At 41.0% G+C, this 19,992-nt stretch overlaps 1 protein-coding gene and 1 long non-coding RNA gene across 2 annotated transcripts in view; one reads left to right on the forward strand and one right to left on the reverse strand.

The window, feature by feature from the left end:
- Positions 1-256: 256 nt before the first annotated feature.
- LOC125486355 lies at positions 257-9,947 on the reverse strand. Its single transcript, XR_007265035.1, has 3 exons — positions 9,842-9,947; positions 8,922-9,057; positions 257-493 (listed from the first exon to the last, which is right to left on the reverse strand). It is a non-coding gene; the product is annotated as an uncharacterized LOC125486355 (long non-coding RNA).
- Positions 9,948-10,022: 75 nt separating this feature from the next.
- The window catches only part of LOC125486386, a 32,055-nt gene continuing 22,085 nt past the window's right edge, over positions 10,023-19,992 (forward strand). Inside the window, exons 1-2 of the mRNA XM_048613729.1 lie at positions 10,023-10,181; positions 17,456-17,625. Coding sequence (XP_048469686.1) covers positions 10,092-10,181; positions 17,456-17,625 — 260 coding nt within the window. The 5' untranslated portion in view covers positions 10,023-10,091. The remainder of the gene's footprint in view (positions 10,182-17,455; positions 17,626-19,992) is intronic.

Here is a 19,992-nt window from a genome sequence, read left to right on the forward strand (position 1 = left end):
ACAGATCGGGCAAAGTTAACAGTTTAGGACTGTTCACGTTAAGCAATTGTGAACTTAATGTGGACACCACCACAATGATTAACAAGTCTTATCTCGTAACTGAAATGAAACTGTACCCTTACATAGGATTAATCAATGTGTAAACAAATTTTTATCTGTGGTACTTGTACAGATTGCATTTATCTACTAACACATCTACTTTCAAAATTAAATAAATATTTCAATGAATCACAAATTTTGAAAAAGTATGTATTGAGGTCATTTGCAGAATTTTGTTGTTGATAATTACAACAGCACCCCCCTGTGGATTGAAAAGATAACCATGTTACCTAAAAGCAATTAGTAAAATACAACAAGTGGAACTTTTAAAACAAACACATAAAAAGCTGGAAATGCTCGGCCAGTCAGCCAACATTTTTGGAGAAATAGAAGTTAGTTGGAATGCTTCAGGTTTAAGATCCTTCCTCTTGGAGTTCATTTTCAATCTCATCTACTGAAAGGACATAAAAAGTAATGTTACCTGATATCCTTACATTCTACCAACACCCTCCCAGGCAATGAAGAAATATTAAGCATTTTCTCGTATCGAGGATCAGAACAGCACAAGTGTTAAGAGATAAATTTAAATACATTGAAACCAAAAATAATCATAAGTCTAAGTTTATCATGAGACTAAGTATTTTAATTTTGTTTTCAATAAAATATAGGAGCATATGAATCAGGTGTAGGTAAATAAGCTTCTTGACCCTGTTCCACAATTTCATAAGGCCAAGACTAGTGTCTACAATCCTGTCTATCCCTTACCCTTTGGCTCCCTTGTCAATCAAAATTCTATTCAACTCAGTCTTAAAAATATTCAATAACCCTGCCTCCACTGCTTCTCTGGGGAAGAGAATTCCACAGACTTACGACTTGCTGTGAGAGAAAAAAGAATTTTGCATCTCTGTCTTATCTGAGAGCTAGTATTTTAAATCGTGTCCCCTCATTCTAGACTGTCTCACAAGGGTAAACATTTTTTCAACATCCACTCCAAAAAGTTCCCTCAGCACCTTGTTACTGGGAAGAGTGTGTCAATAACTGGACTCCAATATTCCACAAGCCATCATAAACACTCAATTTAAACAATAAAAATAAGTAATTTGCCTCACTGGCTGCTATTTGGGATAAAAGCATCACAAAAGGTTAAATCATTAACAGGAAAATTATTAAATTTATTATAAACACATTTATTCTCTAACTGACAGCAGAGAAAGAAGAATGGATTACTGGTCTACTCCAATGTGACTTAAACTATACCCCTTTAAAACCCAGAATACACACAAACTCATTCACAAATAAGAGGGACAAAAGACATGCAGTTTGACACACGTTATGGGTGGTAAAAGTACTGTCAGGGAAAACAAAATTCTGAAAATAAGAAGTGCAGACCACAAGGTGGGGAATAACCTCTCAGGGTTATTTTAGTTTTAGCAATGATCACACACTATTGCCTGTAGACAATGAGTGTTCTTTAGTTCAATAGTTGCTTGGTTGGACTTAGGTGTTTTCTTATAGTAAAATTCTTTCTTTTAATATCTTGTTTTGTTTTTTGCCTTTTCACTCACAGAAACAGAAGGGACAGAGTGTTTCTGTTTGCTGGGTCTGGATGGTTGTCCCCCTCCAAACCCTTTTCCCTTAATTTCTGTGGACAGACCAACTGAGACCCATTCCCTGAGCGATATAACTGGTCAAGCCATGGACAAAAAGTGACCAGACCCATAAGTGATGCTAGTACTTCTCCCCGACCCATTAGTTGTATCCCCTGAACTGGCCACTAAGGAGCTACAGTACTGGCCATGACCTACTCCCCAGATTGCAAGGACACATTCAACTGTACCCTGCACATTGAGCAGTCATGAGAATGGCGTAGTACAATATCATAAGCAAGATGTATGCATCCTTGAATGAGGACTGCTGACCAACAAGGCAAGTTGGCTGGTTGTTTGACTGCACTATTAGACATGACAAAGCAAGGTAGGGCATTGATACTGCAAACATGCAGGTAAATGCTAAGCGAGTGATCACTAAGAGAGATAACGAACAGCCATGACATGCAGTCTGGTGCAGTCTGCGAGCTGCGTGCTTGTTCATATGTGCAAAGTGTCCTTGCAGCAGCCTTTGAATACTAGTTTCGCCCTGCAATACAATTCTGTGCTTCCTAAGTAGCCTGCAAGTGAATCAGAAGGTATCAGGAGGACGACGAGATGTTGGCAAATATGAATGTGGCGAAGGTCTTTTGGACTGACATGAGAAGTTTATTCACCCTGAGAGTGGTAAGTCTATGAATGTTTTCAAGAGGGTATTAGATACAATTCTTAGGGCTAAAGGGTATGCAGAGAAAGCAGGAACAAGGGGGTGGATTATCAGATATGATCATACTGAATGGCACAGCAGGCTTGAAAGACTGTATTGCCCACTCTTGCTCCTATTTTCTATGTTTTTATGACAATGTTCGTGGATGAAGGTTGCATATGGCTCATGACCATGCATCATGCCCTGGAGTGCTGTTTGGTGCTGAACAAAATAAAAGCTCCTTGTTGCCACTTGCTCTGACATCTAGCCAGCTCAAGATATATGGTAATACAGGAAGCTGAATATTATAGGGTGAGTTGTGGCCATAACAAGGTATTTAACAAGTTATAATGCCCCTTAATTGGCAACCTACAAACGTCTATGAAAAGTTTGCCTCACCACTTGGCAAATGCATGAAAATGTCATGAGTTGCTCTCAACATTGAGATAGACCTTGCTGCACTTCTTATCTGATTTTGCCACAAATCGCGCTATAGCCCAGGTCATTCAGGTCACTACAAGATTCCACCCAAAATATCTGTTCATTGCTTCTGCTCTTTCTTTATTTCCCATTATTAATTCTTAGAATCTCACTCCAATGGACAGAGACTTTTCTTATTCTGTAGAAACTTACTTTCTTTTTATACTTATAGCTAACTTTCTCTTGAATTTTAATTTATTTTCCTTTTTAGCCTTTTTTTTTCTACTTTATATATTATGTCCAATCTTCTGACCTGCCAATATTCTTCATGCAACTGTATTCTTTGTCTTCTAATTTGATATTCGCTTGAAATTTCTTAACAATTCATCCTTTTCCTGGAGTCCTTCTTTCTCACTGGAATGTTACAAAATATCTTTAAAATGTCTTCTATTGCATCTCTTTTGACCTATCCCTAACCTAATCTTTCAGTTCACTTTAAACAGCTCTCTTCATACGCTCATAAATGTCTTCATTTAAGTTTAAGGCATTAGTCATCCACTTGGTCCTCTCTCCCTTGAACTGAAGATGAAAGTAAATTATGTTATGATCACTGTTACTTTTGTGGTGCCTTCAATATAAGGTCATTAATTACTTCTATTTCATAACACTTATCCAGTTCTAGAATGCGCTGCTCTCTAGGGTTAGGCACATGGGAGATTGGGAGTGGAGTAGACATGGAGAGATTCAAAAACAAAGGTGTTTTTTGTTTGCTTAAAGCATGTGAACATTACTGGCTAGGCCAGTATTTACTGCCCATCCCTAATTACCCTTAAGAAATTGTGGTGAGCTGCCTTCTTGAACCATTGCAGCCCTCAGGATATAAGTTTATACTTTTGCGAATGATCGAGGCTAGACTGATTGGGCAGTAATTGGCTGGGTTGGAATTTGTCCCACTTCTTGTCAATAGACCATACCCAAACAATTTTCCACATTGTCATGTTTATGTCAATGTTGTAGCTGTGTTGGAACAACTTGGTTAGGGGCGCAGCTCGTCCTGGAGCCCATGTCTTCAGTACCATTGCCTGAATGTTGTCACTGCCCATAGCTTTTGCAGTATCTAGTGGTTTTAATAATTTCTTGATGTCATATGGAATGAAGTGAATTGGCATTCGTAATACTGGACTTCCCAGTAGGAGGCCAAGATGAATCATTCACTCAACAACTCTGACTGAAAATGGTGCAAAGACTTCTTTTGCACCTATGTACTGGTTCTTCTATCATTGTGGATGGGAATATTTGTGCAATCTCTCCTCGTCCTGGTGATTGGTCACAAAGAAATCCTGCCTGTGTAGTTTTACCAATGGGGCAGTGCCATACTATAGGATGCTGAAGGTGATGCTCTATCTGAAGAAAGTTCTCATGTGCTTTCCTTTTCATTTCTTTTATTTTTTTCTCTCTCTTTTTCTGTTTTATCTTCTACTTCTTGTTGTGGTGACAGCATCGGTGGCAGCAAATGGGTCCTGCACAGACTCTTGGCATCAGAGGCAAGTTTGGGTTCCCAATGGATTCTGCATTGACAAGGCGGTTCTAATGCTGACTCATAGCTGCTGCGGCAGAAGCGAGTTTGTGTTCTGGGCAGTGTCAGCAGCTAGTGCAGATTCATGAAGGTGGCAGTGGAGGTGAGTTTGGGCCCAGTACAAGACCTAGTGGCATTGGCAGCAGATGCATCAGTGTAGTGGGCCTGAAACAGACTCATGGTGGCAGCTGAGTTGAGTTTGGCCTGTGTGGTACCCAGTGGCATCGGCAACACCTGCATAGGGGAGGTCCAGTAAGGACTCACAGTGATGAGGGCTTCGCTGGAAACGAAATGGCGCCAAAGATTGGTGACTTTTGTTCCAGTGGCAGTGGCACAGCAAAAGATACTCAAAGGAAAAAGAACTGCAGATGCTGGAGTCAGAGTTGATACAGTGTGGAGCTGAGGAATACAGCAGATCAGGCAGCATCAGAGGAGCAGGAGAGTTGACATTTCAGGCCTCAACCCTTCATCAGGACTCCCACTGAGGTCTTTCCAGAGGGAGGAGGACAACTTCTTCAAGGTGGCCATCCCTGGAAGAGGCTTCGCAGTGGGGTTATAAGTCATTCGGAGAGAGCAAGAACTGCAGACGCTGGAGTCAGAGTCGATGCAATGTGGAGCTGGAGAAACACAGCAGATCACGCAGCATCAGGGGAGCAAGAAGTCGACCTTTCGGGCCAAGAACCTTCATCAGGACTGGATAGGATACTCATGCCTGGCCACCAGGACCACGCCAGAGCACTTAACAAGAAGGACTGTAAAGTCAAACACTTCTTCTTTATTTCTTTATTTTTCTGCTTTTATATTCTACGTTTTGGCTTATTTTTCTGTGTTTTAAGATGGCGCCAGACAGTGGTGACACAATGCAACACTTTTCACTTTTGTAACAAAATACACGTGACAATAGATAAATCAAATCATATCAAATCACTGTATGTAACAATCATAGTCATACAGTTATACAGCGTGGAAGCAGTCACTTCGATCCAACTAGTCCACGCCGACCTCATTCCCAAACTTCAAAAATGGTTTCATGTTCGCCATATATCTGGCTTTATAATTCAGATTTATTATGTGAATTTAAATTTCACCATATGCAATGGATTTGAACCTATGTTCCCAGAGCAATAGCCTTGGTCACTGGATTATCAGTCTAATGGATTTACTACAATCCACCAGCAGGTTAAGTAGAGCTAGTGAAAGTCAGCAAGGCCAGGGTGATTAAAGAATGGATTCAGTGAAAGTAAGTACAAGGGCAGCAGCATTTTGGATTACCTTTTTGGATGATGGAGGTCATTGTGGAGGGCAAATCACGGTCCATCAGCTGAGAGTGTACTAGAACTATCAAGTCTAGAGTTAATGAAAGCATTGTTGAGTGTTTCAGGTGCAGATGAGCTGAGGCAGAGGTAGAACTAGAGGAATGTTACAGAGCTGGAAATAGGCACTCCTGGTGCAAAGAAGAAGAAAAAGAATCCCTACAGTGTGGAAACAGGCCATTCAGCTCAACAACTCCACACCACCCTTTGGAAGAGCATTCCACCCAGACCTATTCCCCTACCCTGCATTTCCCCATGTCTAACCCACCTAACCTAAACATCCCTGGACACTATGGGCAATTTAGCATGGCCAATCCACATACCCTGCACATCTTAGGACCGTGGGATGAAGCCCATGCAGACACAGGGAGAATGTGCAAACTCAACACAGACAGTCGCCCAAGGCTGGAATCAAACCCGGGTCCCTGGCGTTGTGAAATAGCGGTGCCAACCACTGAGCTACCGTGCCGCAAGCTCATTCATCATAAGGTCAAACATTGTGCCAAATTATGTAGTCTAACGTAAAGTTACAGGGTTCAACTGATTATCTTAAATTGTTTGTCAGTACAGCTATTGGTACACACAACAATGTTCAGTTAGTGCTGCCCAATTATGGAATCACATCTAATAGCAAGTTCCTATTGATAAATTACATAGCCAGCTTGATTTATAAAGATATCAGTCATGGCATAATTTAATTTGAACCTAGAATTCAGGTAATTTAAAAAACAGCAACAATTATATATTTTGCATCTTTCAGTAAAGGCTACAAGTTGTAGCCACATCGGGAGCAGTGGATGCAGTCGACCACATTAGCGGATGTGCAGATGAACATCTGTCTGATGTGGAAGGCTTTTTGGTTCCTTGGATGGAGGTGAGGGGGTAGGTGTAGGGGCAGGTGTAGCACTTCCTGCGGTTGCAGGGAAAGGTGCCAGGGGTGGTGGGGCTAGTGGGAAGTGTGGAGTCGCAGAGAGCACAGTCCCGACGGAAGGCAGATAGGGGTGGGGAGGAAAATATATCTTTGGTTGTGGGGTCAGATTGCAGGTGCGGAATGGCAGAGAATGATACGTTGAATCCGGAGGTTTATGGGGTGATACATGAGGACAAGAGCGATTCTGTCTTTGTTTTTGTTGCGGGGAGGGGATGTGAGCGCAGAGGTGCGGTCGAGAGCATTTTCGACCACTGAAGTGGGGAAGTTGTGGTCCTTGAAATAAGAGGATATTTGGGATGTTCAGGAGTGGATCGCCCCATCTTGCGAGCAGACGTGGCGGAGGCAGAGGAATTGGGTTGCCTTCCACAGTTGATCAGCCTACCAATTATCATCTCGACTAACAAATGAAGAATTACCATTTTGATGAAGCATTGACAGCTATTTGCACTCTAAAAAGAATAGGGCACAACACCAAAAGAAGATTTTATTTCCAGATATTACCTAAAGAGATCTCACATGAAGTCACGAGTATGGTCTGTATTCAGCCTACCACAAACAACTGAAAGTACATGTTGTTTGATTCAATCAGCCAATTGTCACATACTGGCTTCCCAACCGGAACTACATTGGCACTAAAACTCATGCACAACATTGCTCAGTAGTGTGTAGGCAGAATTTCTTAACAGTACCCTACTAATAGAAATTACCACTCAAAAATACCAATACACAGTAGCAACATGGTATACTTGTGTAACCTATCGTTCAATTTTTGAGATATTTTGCCTTTCCAGAGTAACTTGAGCTTTGGTTGGCACAATAGCTCAGTGGTTAGCACTACTGCCTCAGACTGATGAGGCCCAAGTTCAAATCCACCTTTGGGCAGCTGTCTGTTTAGAGATTGTATGTTGTCCTTGTGTCTACATGGGTTTCCAGTAGGTGCTCTGGTTTCCCCCCACAGACCTAAGATGTGCAGGTTGGGTGGATTGGTCCTGCTAAATTGCCCCATTGTGTCCAGGGATGTGTAGGTTAGGTGCATTAACCATGGGAAATGCAGTGTTAGGGTAGGGGGTGGGTCTGGATGGGATGATCTTTGGAGGGTTGGTTTGGATTCCACACTGTAGGGATTCTATGAAAAGCCCAGTTACTGGTTAGAGAAATCAATAATAATCAAATTCCTCCTCTAATTTACTTGTTGAATTGCTCTCCACTTATAATATTCAATTATGTAAAATGTGAAAGTTACTCATCTAGAGTTTTCAAAAGGTCAAACCTGTAAATTCCATTTCAACAAAATCCAGAAGAATAAACAATTGTTTGTTACCCAAATTATTTCACTAGCATATTTCAAATCTTGATCTGAGGAAAAAATATTACTTTTGAACCTAAAGTTCAGGTAATTTAAAAATCAGCAACAGTTATACATTTTGCACCTTTCTGTAAAGGCTACCTGGTTATGCACCGGTTCAAATCTCAAAACTGGTCATGTTAAATGTTTCTACTTGCACCAGAAATTAATTTCAGCAAGGATTTCTATTGAAAAATTACATAGACAGCTTGACTTATAAAGATATCAGTTTTGATATTTTGACAAAGCATTGATCGTTATTCACACTCTCGGAAGAATAGGGCATAACACCAAAGAAGATTTTATTTCCAAGTGTTACTTAAAAAGATCTCACATGCAGTCACAAGTGTGGAAGAGACTGAGCCCAGCATGGAGGAGATTGAACCCTTTAGTGGAGAGTGTGAGTCCAACATGGCTAAGCACTTAAGCTCTGTAATGTTGAACTTCTAACATTATTTCTTTATTTTTCTACTTTACACTAAAAATGACTTTATTGTTAAACTTTTAAGTTTATTTCCTTATTTTTCTACTATTTTTCTACCTAAGTTTTTGTACCTACATACCATTGTATCTAAGATGGTGCTAGAAGTGGTGACTTTGTACACTTTTCACTATTCCTGTATCCTGTACTTGAGTACACGTGACAATAAAATCTAATATTAATTCTAAAGATTTCTAATTCTAAAACATTTTCTCTGATATCTCAGCATTGAATCAAGGCATTAAAGCAGTTGGACCAATCAATGTGGTACTTTTGTTTCAAGTTCCTTACATAAAACACACTTACATACAAATGCTCTGGTGGAAGGACATTCTCAGTATACAAATAATTTATATTATAAATAAGGGCTGGGATTAAATTTCCAGAATATTGAAGTTTTTGCCGTTTAAAATGAAAGACCTTAGATGATTTTTGGGGATTTACTTTTTTCAATCTCCTAATCTAAACAGTCTTTTTAAAATAAATATTCTGAAGATAGTCAAATACAATGTCCACATTCATACCTGGAGTTGCTTTTCATGATTTCTGTGAAGAAACTGCTGGTTATGTACCGGTTCAAAGCTCATGTTAGTTGTCATGTTAGTTGTTTCCCAAAGTTCAATTCAATAGCATGTCAGATCAATATGTTAGTGGCCATATCTGTAATGCAAGTATGACAGAAATTTGACTGCTTTTTTTTTGTCCCCAGTGATACATACAACAAGGTTTACAGCGCAGGAGCACAGTACAGCATTCAGAATTGATGATTACAATGAAACGAGTTTAAGTAGTACCCCAATGCTGATAAAGTCTTAGTAAGTAATGGTGTAAATTATGTCACTTAATTTTTTTTAAAGAGGAGAACCTCCAGATTAAACTTTTTTAGCTACTTTCTTCCAATTTCTCACCTGAATTACAGATGACCAGCAAAGGGAAAACTGGTGGGGACTGCTTACTGATTCAGTTGCAGTGAAATTCAGTACACGTGACAATAAAATCTAATATTAATTCTAAAAATTTCTAATTCTAAAACATTTTCTCTGATATCTCAGCATTGAATCAAGGCATTAAAGCAGTTGGACCAATCATTGTGGTACTTTGCTTCAAGTTCCTTACAAAAAACGCACTTACATACAAATGCTCTGGTGAAATTACTGAATTTTCAGGCAGGTCTTCAAATAGAATTTTTAAAATTCAGTCATGGGATATGGACATCATGGCTGAACCACAATTTATTTATTCACAAAAGTATAATTACAGTTCTACTTTCCATATCTACTTGAAAATTGCGATGGTCTTTTGCGGTACAGATTTGGTGATACAGAAGATTTAGCTAATGGATCAGCAAAATGTGGAGGGTAGAGGGGAAGGGGTTTCTATCATAGCAGTGAAAGCAAGTTCACCCAAACATATTTTCTGTATCAGTTTTAAATTGAAAACTTACATCTTCGATACACAAATCGCCATGCCAAGAAATGCGCGGGTCATTTTGCATATGACAAACTGACCGGTTCTGTTTAGAGTAAACATTGAGCGAAGCCGTGAGTCCGTTAATAAGCGCGAGCGTGGTTGCCATGACGACGGAACACGCTCGCGCGAATTCTGTAAACGAACATATGGGAGGAATCAGCTATTCGGGCAGCAAGAGCTCGGCTGGATAAATGTAAACAGTTTTCCCTCGAGAGAAAAATCAGATGGAAAAATGCACAGATATTAATCAGAGACGGAGAACGTTACTGAACGACCGAAGAGTTCGGGGGAATCCGGCAGCGCAGCAAAAGCAGGTATACACGAGTTCCCGGAAATGGAATAGTTCGCACGCGACTCCAATCCTTCGTATTTAATCCCCATTCTCAATAAAAATTGGTAGTTTTCCTACTTGCCAGCACTTTAGTCTTGTATGTTGACTTGCATTGATATAGTGCCTTTCACCATCTTGGACTGGGCGTGGTCACACACAAACTACACTATAATGAAGTGGAAGCCTTTGTAATCTCCCCTGTTCGTGTGAGGGAATAATGTGTGGATAGCTGTCCACACCAATGGCAAAGATGTGCTCACTCCTAATTCTCTATGAATATAAAGAGAAGGTGCCATGGTTCTGGCACACTGAACCTCCATCATCTTTTGGCTAGTGCGATCAATGACAAAATTGTGAAATGTTTTGACGAAAGTAGGATGGTTCTGTGACCACCTCTGGCGAATCACAAGTGTCTCAAACGTTGCTCCTAGCTGAGGCAGCGGTATGAGACATGCTTCCTGAAGCCCTTTGATGGATAGGGCCTTCAAGGAAAGCCTGCTTCCTCCTCCCTCTCCACAAAAGCTCCCATTTCTGTAGCCTCAGCTACAGAAATCTTATTGTGGTATTGCAGACCCAGGTCCCTCAACTATAGCAGCCTCAGTGAGGACAGGTCACAAAATTCCTCTGACCTCCAATCAGGATGCAGCAACACAACCATCTAAAACCAACCAAGCACCAATACTCCTTCAATTCACATCACAGTACTTCCCCAGACTTTGCAAGAGCTAAAAAGAAAGTCAAAAGCACCCTTTACCTATCATTTCAATGGGTAACCATATCAATGGTGTGAATCCTTCCTGAGACTGAATGCACATTCCCCTTTGAGTGACTTGGAGAGGTTGTTAAGTGCATTTGTGTGAGCTAGGTTTGCAGAATATATATCAAATCAACCTGAAAGGTTGTTGACACCATGAACAACGAACTCAGTATATTCCTCATGCAAGCACAACATGGCATGCTAGCATCCTGCCAAACGTAAACAACAGTGTAGGTCATGAAGTTAATTTCTAATTTTAAAATCAAACACCTTCATTACTTTAGGATACGAGCATCTTTGGGAAATTCCCAATCGGTTTGAATTAACTTTTATTTTTTATTTCAAAAGGGTAATGAAAAATAACAAATCTTCATGGCCCCGAAAGGTGGTGATGTTCCTATACATCTGCTGCTCGGCCTTCTAGGTGGTGGATGTTGTGAAATTGATATTTGCAATTGAAGAAGGCTTGATACGTTGTCACAGCGTATCTTATATTATGATTTCAGCTTATGGTAATATTGGACAAGTCATATCTCAGAGTGAGACCTGGCTTATTCCATCATACGTTTTATTTTTGCAGTTTGGTTACTATGGTTGTCAGTTTCTGAACATATTTATATGATACTGCAAATCTCGTCTTAACAAAAGAACAGTAGTTTATTACAGAAAAGAAATATATATATAATATATAGTACATATAAAAGACAATTTGGAAAGAAAAATAATCTTTTCCTAGTAATATCCTTTAATACAATCCCAGTGAAGAAGCTTGATAAGAATCCAGGACAAATTTTTTTTTGTTATTCATTTGTGGGATGTGGGCATCACTGGCTGGCCAGCATTTCTTGCCCATCCCTAGTTGCCCTTGAGATGGTGGTGGTGAGCAGCCTTCTTGAACCGCTGCAGTCCTCCAGCTGTGGGTTGACCCACAATGCTATTAGGGAGGGAATTCCAGGATTTTGACCCAGCGACAATGAAGGAACAGCGATATATTACCAAGTCAGGATGGTGAGTGACTTGGAGGAGAACTTGGAGGTGGTGGTGTTCCCAAATATCTGCCGACCTTGTCCTTCTAGATGGACAGGTGTCGTCTAGCATCTTTGGTGAATTTCTGCACTGCATCTTGTAGATAGTACACACTGCTGCTACTGAGAGTCAGTAGTGGAGGGAGTGAATGCTTGTGGATGTGGTGCCAATCAAGCGGGCTGCTTTGTCCTGGATGGTGTCAAGATTCTTGAGTGTTGTTGGGGCTGCACTCATCCAGGCAAGTGGGGAGTATTCCATCACACTCCTGACTTGTGCCTTGTAGATGGTGGACAGTCTTTGAGGAGTCAGGAGGTGAGTTACTCGCCACAGTATTCCCAGTTTTTTGCCTGATCTTGTAGCCACTCTGTTAATGTGGTGAGTCCAGTGGAGTTTCTGGTCAATGGTAACCACCAGGATGTTGATAGTGGGGGATTCAGTGATGGTAACACCATTGAATGTCAAGGGGCGGTGGTTAGATTGTCTCTTATTGGTGATGGTCATAGCCTGGCATTTGTGTGGCATGAATGTCACTTGCCACTTGTCAGCCCAAGCCTGGATATTGTCCAGATCTTGGTGCATGTGAACATGGACTGCTTCAGTACCTGAGGAGTCATGAATGGTGCTGAACATTGTGCAATCATCGGCGAACATCACCACTTCTGACCTTCTGATGGAGGGAAGGTCATTGATGAAGCAGCTGAAGATGGTTGGACCTAGGACACTACTCTGAGGAACTCCTGCACAGATGTTCTGGAGCTGAGATGATTGACATCCCACAACCATGACCATCTTCCTATGTATCAGGTATGACTCCAACCACCAGAGCATTTGCCCCCTGATACCCATTGATTCCAGTTTTGCTAGGGCTCCTTGATGCCACACTCGGTCAAATCCAAATAGGCAGTATCGTGGAGAGTGAGGAAGGCTATCAGAAATTGCAGCAGGATCTTGATCAGCTGGGGAAGTGGGCCAAGAAATGGCAAATGGAGTTTTATACAGATAAGTGTGAGGTGTTGCATTTTGGAAAGTCAAATCAAGGTAGGAGTTTCACGGTGAATGGTAAGGCCTTAAGGAGTGGAACGGAGGGACCTTGGAGTTCAGGTGCATGGTTCTCTGAAAGTGAAATCACAGGTAGACAGGGCAGTGAAGAAGGCTTTTGGCACATCGGCCTTCATCAGTCATGGCATTGAATACAGAAGTTGGGAAGTTGTGTTGCAGTTGTACAGGACATTGGTGAGGCCGCACTTGGAGTATTGTGTTCAGTTTTGGTCTTGCTATAGGAAGGATATTATTAAACTGGAAAGAGTGAAGAAGTTTACAAGAATTTTGCCAGGACTCAAGGGACTGAGTTACAGAGAGAGGTTGGACCACCTAGGACTTTTTTCTTTAGAGCATAGGAGACTGAGGGGGTATCTTATAGAAGTGTATTAGATCATGAGAGGCATGGATAGGGTGAATGCACTCAGTCTTTTTCCCAGGGTTCGGGAATCGAGGGCTAGAGGACATCAGTTTAAGGTAAGAGGGTAAAGAATGCATAGGAACCTGAGGGGCAACTTTTTTACACAAAGGGTAGTAGGCATTTGGAAGGTGTTGCCAGCAGAAGTGATTGAGGCAGGTACATTAACAACATTTAAAGGCATTTGGACAAATACACAGATCGGAAAGGTTTAGAAGGATGTGGGCCAAGTGCAGGGAAATGGGAAAAGCGTGGATGGACACTTTGGTCGGCATGGACCAGTTTGGGCCAAAGGGCCAAATCACGGAAAGGAAATGCTTGCAACTTTGTCAGTTAAGTAAGAAATTAAAAAGAGTTAAGATAGGAGTGATACATTTTTTCTTTATTCATAGGATATGGGATTGCTGGCTCAGCCAGCATTTATTGCTGATACTCAGTTAGAAAACACAAAGAGGATGGTGATAGATTTCCAAATCAGGGTGGTGAGTGCTTGGAGGGAAATTGCTAGTGGTGGAGTTCCCATATATCTTCCTTATCCTTCTAGATGGTAGTACCTCAGGGTTAAAAGGTGCTGTCTAAAAGCTGGGTGATTTTCTGCACTGCATTTTGTTTATCTTCTACATGCTGCTGCCAATGTGATCGGTAGTGAAAGGAATCAATGCTTGTGAATGTGGTGCCAATTAAGAGAGCTATTTTGTCATAGAGTCATAGAGTCCTACAGTCCTACAGCACAAAGACTGGCCCTTTGGCCCAAACTGGTCCATGCCGACCAAAATGTCCATCCACGCTAATCCCATTTCCCTGCACTTGGCCCGTATCCTTCTAAACCTTGCCTATCTGTGTATTCGTCCAAATACCTTATAAATGTTGTTAATGTACCTGCCTGAACCACTTCCTCTGGCAGCTCATTCCGTATGTGTACCACCCTCTGTGTAAAAAAGTTTAAGCCACATGCTTTCTTGGAAATGAGATTTGAACTTACTGTTCAAAAATAGCCTTCTCTTTTAAAAAGAAGAAATCACTTTCACAGAATTAAGGCCAAAATCTATTATTATAGCTTTTTAGTTCATTTATCTCCACATAAATATTACTTGTTCAATTGAATGGCCACATGAAATATCAACAGTTGGTTCATTTTCTCCTCAAATACCGCAATCTACCGTGATATTCGAGTCGTCAGGTGAAGGTGAGATTGAGAAGGCTCTCTGCCGGTAAGTTTTATTTAAGGCAAAGTTACATTATTATTTAAGTAGTTTATGTTGCAAATAAAGTGTAACAGTGATGTATGTACCCCCGAATTACATTTCTATTACTTAGTGTGTGTTTTTACATTGATTATGTGGACCTCTTGATTATCCAGAATATTTGATCAACTGGCAAACTCCTGGTCCCACAGGTGCCGATTAATAAAACATTTGCTATAATATGTTATAACCCTTTATCACTCTCATACTTGATACAGACTACTGCCACTGTGCGCTGGTAGTGGAGGGAGTGAATGTTTAAGATGGTGTGTGGAGTGCTGATCAAATGAACTAGTTTGTCGTGGATGGTATTAAGCTTCTCTAGTGTTGTTGGAGCTGCACTCATCCAAGCAGATGAAGAGCAGCTCTGATGAAGCGTCATCTAGACTCGAAATGTTAGCTTGCTCCCTCGCCATGGATGCTGCCTGACCTGCTGTGATGTCCAGCACTTGTTGTTTTCAGTAGTTGTCATAACACTGACTTGTCACTTATCAATGTTGAATTGGTTTTGAGCAGTCAGAAGCAACGTTCCCTCTAAAGTATGCGGCTACATGCGGATGCAGCCACTCCAATGTTCCACACATGGTGATCGGTGTCCGTACGTCGATCACAGCATTGATTTCCAGAAGTCACTATGGTGTAGGGGCCTTGAAGGCCTGCACAGCCAGTAAAATAAGTAGAGGAAATGCTTGTTAGGAATTCATAACCTCTGATCTCCTATTGTGGCAATAATATTTATATGAATAGTCCAGTTCAGTTTCTGGTTGATGAGAACCCCAGGATATCTATGGTCACAATTTCAATCGATAGTTATGCTGCTGAATGGCAAACAGACAGTGACAGCTCTATCAATGGGGCTGAAAACTGTGCAATTATCATTGAATATTCCTGCTTCTGACTTTGCTGTGGAGAAAAACCTAAGTGATTCACCGTTGAAGATTACTGAGTCTAGGACATTACTGGAAGAGATGAATCAGGATGCTCCCACCTATCCGCTGCTCCCACTTCATTGACCAATCCCCACCACTACCTACCTGCTATCACCATCCCACCTACCTTTCCCAGCCCAACCCCCCTCCCCATTTATTTCAGAGCCCCCTTCCCCTCCCCCATTTCTGAAGAAGGGTCCAGACCTGAAACATCAGCTTTCCTCCTCCTCTCATGCTGCCTGGCCTGCTGCATTCCTCCAGCTCCACACTGTGTTATCTCAGACTCCATCATCGGCAGTTCTTGTTGTCACATCAGCGTAATATTGTTGGGCTTAGATAATTGGCCTACAACAACTTTAACTGTCTCTTTTTATGTTTGGTCTAACTTCAGCCAGTGAGAAGCTTTCTCCCAACTCCCATTGTCATCAATTTTGCCTGGGGCCCTCAATTACAGACTCAGTCAATTGCTGGTTTGATATCAAGAGCATTCATTCTCACTTCACCTGTGTAGTTCAGCTCTTCTGTCCATATGTAGAGCAAGGGTGTAACGAGATCTGGAGCTCAATCACTCAGATGGAGCCAAAAAGGAGCATCAATGAGCTAAGTTGTTCTTGAGCAAGTGCAGATTGATAGTGCTGTCAATATCACTTCCTTTCCTTTGTTATAATTGGGAGTTGACTAAGGAAGCTGTAATTGACTGCTTTAGACTTGATATGCTTTTTCTGGACAAGACTTACATGCTCAATTTTCCATATTGCCAGGTTTAGCTGTACTGGAACAGTTTGCCTAGGGAAGTGGCTAGTTCTGGAGCACATCTTTTGTTTTACAGCTGGTTATTGTCAGGGCCACAGACTTTGTATCTAGCGCCTTCAGCTGTTTCTTAATATCACATCGAGGCAAAGTGTTTGAAGACTGGTATTTGTGATGCTGGGACCTCAGAAGGGGCCAAAATGAATCAATCATTCACTTTGCACTTCTGGGTGAAGACTTTGCAAATATTTTATTCTTGTTTTTTGTATTTGCTTAACTCCCACGTAATGAACGATGGGAATGTTTTCAAGAACTTCCTCCTGAAAGTTGTCCAACTATCCATTACTATTTACAACTGGATGTGACAGAACTGCAGAGCTTTGATCTGGTCTGCTGGTTATGGGATCATTTAGGGTCTGTCAAAAGCTTGCTGCTTCTACTGGTTGTAGTATTATAGCTTCACCAAGTGGGCACCTCATTTTAGGTGTACCTAGGTACTGCTCCTAGCATACTATATGTCTGCTCATTCACTAGTTTGCCTTGAAGTGTCAGCTTTAATCTGTAAAAAAAAAACAGTAAATTTGGTTTTTGGTTTCATTGTCTGTGTTTTTCATTAGAAGTGCAGCTTACTAAGAAATGTTTTCTGAATAAGACTAAAAACATTGTTGCGGTTTTTTTGTAATAAAATCAAAAACTTTTAATTAATGACAGAAGAATAAGTTGAGTATCATGAAAACGCCCTATCCATATAATATGATTCTTACCATCTTCACCACATACATATGAAAACAAGCTAAAAATAGAATTTTGTGGCAAAATTATATTTTATTATTCATTGTGCCAATTTGAAAACCCATCATTTTGGTTTGAGTGTAGCATTGGATTATAATGGAAAGATGCCAGTTAAATGTTGGTCAGGCAGCAAAATTTCAGAACATTCAGGCAGGTATAATTTGCATTAATATTTGCATCCACTTCACCTTTGCAGCACTCCCAAAGCTTGTGATTTCAAATAAACCTGTTGGACTATAACCTGGTATCGTTTGACTTCTGGTATTAGCAAGACTTAGTAGGTAATTTTCTTTCCCTTTATAGAACCAGTTAAATTCTTCAGTAAAGTGTGTGCAGAGCTTGGAACCGATCAAGCCAACAGTCTTTAAAGTTGCCATTAAGAACAAGTATGACATTAAAGCAACAGACCAAAACCCATCTCTTAAACAGCCTCCTGATTCTTCTCAACTAAATTTACGTAAAGTAACAGCATGGTAAGTGATCAATGCAGTCAACCTATTTTGTGAAAATGAAATGTAAAACTCTTGGCAGAATTTTTGAATTTTCAGTTAAAAGTATTTTATTGACCAGATTCATGACTCAAAATTTTATCGTGCAACTTTCTGCTCTTCACCTCATTAATTATGCAGCTGGGCTGTAAGGGCCCTTTCTCAGGGAATCACAAGGCAGGGGAGGCAGAAATTCTTACTACTGCCAGGACTTTCCATCATCATTTACATTTCTGTTGTCATATATAAAGCCCAGCTGCACACTACTAAAGACACTGCAAGTAGGAATAGTCATAGAATCATACCATACAGAAGAGGTCCTTCAGCTCATCAAGTCTGTACTGTCAAAAATATGTTACCACCTACATTCATCCTTTCCCACAGAGGGCCCATGGACTTGAACGTTATGACACTTTAAGTGCTCATCCAAGCACCTTTTAAAGACTGAGGTTTCCTGCCTCAACTACCCTCCTAAGCAGTGTATTCCAGACCCCCACTACCCTCTGGATGATAAAGTTTTTCTTCAAATCCACTCTAAACCTCCTGTCTTTCATTTTAAAGTTATGGCCCCTTGTTGTTGACCCTTCAACTAAGGGGAACAGCTGCTTTCTATTCATCCTGTCCATGCCCCTCATAATCTTGCACATCTCCTTCAGGTCCCCCTTCAATCTTTTCTGCTCCAAAGAAAACAACCCAAGCTTAGCCAGCCTCTCTTTATAGCTGAAGTGCTGCATCCCAGGCAACATCCTAGTGATTCTGTTGATTACAATCACATTCTTCCTATACTGTGGTGACCAGAGGAGAGGAAAACTTATTCCCTTCTTCACAGACAGGGACCTGTAGGTGCTAGTGGACAGCTTGGTGGAAAGGAGAGCAATCCTTCTTCCTGCCACAGGAGGCCATGCCACTTGGCCAAGCTAGTCTTGACCCACGTTGCAATCCAGGCAATGTTGGAGTCAGTGAGTGAACACTAGAAAACCAATTTGAAGAATACGGAGGCTGGCAGCCACCAAGTAAATGCAAGTGAGTAACTGCTAAGAAAGCAAGCTAAGAGCCATAACATTCATCTTGTGTGGTGATGTCTATGTCTTGACACACAAAGTTATCTGGCAGAATCATGCAAGATGTAGATGTCTCTGAGCTCCAAAGTTTTTTTTTTTATAATGCGTCCATGGAATGTGGGTGCTGCTAGGCCAGCATTTATTGCCCATCCATAATTGCCCATAGGACTGTTAAGAGTCAAACTGCATTGCTGTAGGTCTTCAGTCTCATGTAGGCCAGACCAACCAGAAGGGGGTAGCAGATTTTCTTTCCTAAAGGATATTAATGAACAATATGAATTTTTACACTAATCGTATGTGGTTACGTGGTCACCAAATCGGCCAGGTTTTATTCTATATTATTTAATTGAATTCAAATCTCACCATTATCATTGTAAGATTCACAGTTATGTCCCCAGGACATTAGTCTGTCGTTCTGAATTACAGTGACATTACTTTGAAATAAGGCAGTGACAAAGTGTTCAAGTGTTGAAAGGCGTTGAGTTGGTCTGAAAGAAAGCATCATGATGCACTGAGGCTGGTGTTTGTCAATGCCAATTTGCATGGGACAAATGGTCAATGAGGATGGTGGCCATGACATGTCAGGGACATTGTTGTGAAGGAATAGTTTGGCTGATGGCCAGGACAGGTATTCAAAGAGCTGCTGCCACTGGATACCCACTCTGATTTACATGTTGAAATGTGCACCATCTAAATTCTTGGAGAAGGTGAAGAAATTGAAAGTGCCATTTAAAGAGAAAGGGTTTTAATGACCTGCAAATTAACAGAAATAACATACTGACCACTCAATTTCAAGGTTTTGAAGTTGTCATTTAAGGCTGAGGAAGATAATCACAAAACATTTTCTCAATGCTGAACTTCTGAATTTTTCATTCTCCTTATATTTTCCCACCTTTCTTGCCATTGCCTACACCACAACAGAAAGAAGAGAATTCCAGTTAATTTTGTGGGGTTGGAGTAATCCAGGATATCGTAAGTGATTGCCCTATTTATCTTGTTCATTCCTGAAATCTTCAGGCATATGTCCATCACCAACTAATGTGGCTCTTTCCATAGTTCCAGATAACCCTGTAAGTAACAGATTATTACTGACTAGATAAGCAACCACGAGCAGCTTAGACATGTTATACAGTGCTAGATGAGCAAATTACAGAACTGCTTGCATGCCCTCGAGCTTGGCGAACCTACACTTTTACTGATAACAGCGTGGAACTGGAGGAACACGGTAAGACAGGCCGCAGAGGAGCAGGGAAGTTGACGTTTCAGCTCAGGACCTGAAACGTCAACTTTT

The sequence above is a fragment of the Rhincodon typus genome, chromosome 28 (assembly GCF_021869965.1).
Source record: "Rhincodon typus isolate 14 chromosome 28, sRhiTyp1.1, whole genome shotgun sequence".
NCBI classification, from domain to species: domain Eukaryota; kingdom Metazoa; phylum Chordata; class Chondrichthyes; order Orectolobiformes; family Rhincodontidae; genus Rhincodon; species Rhincodon typus.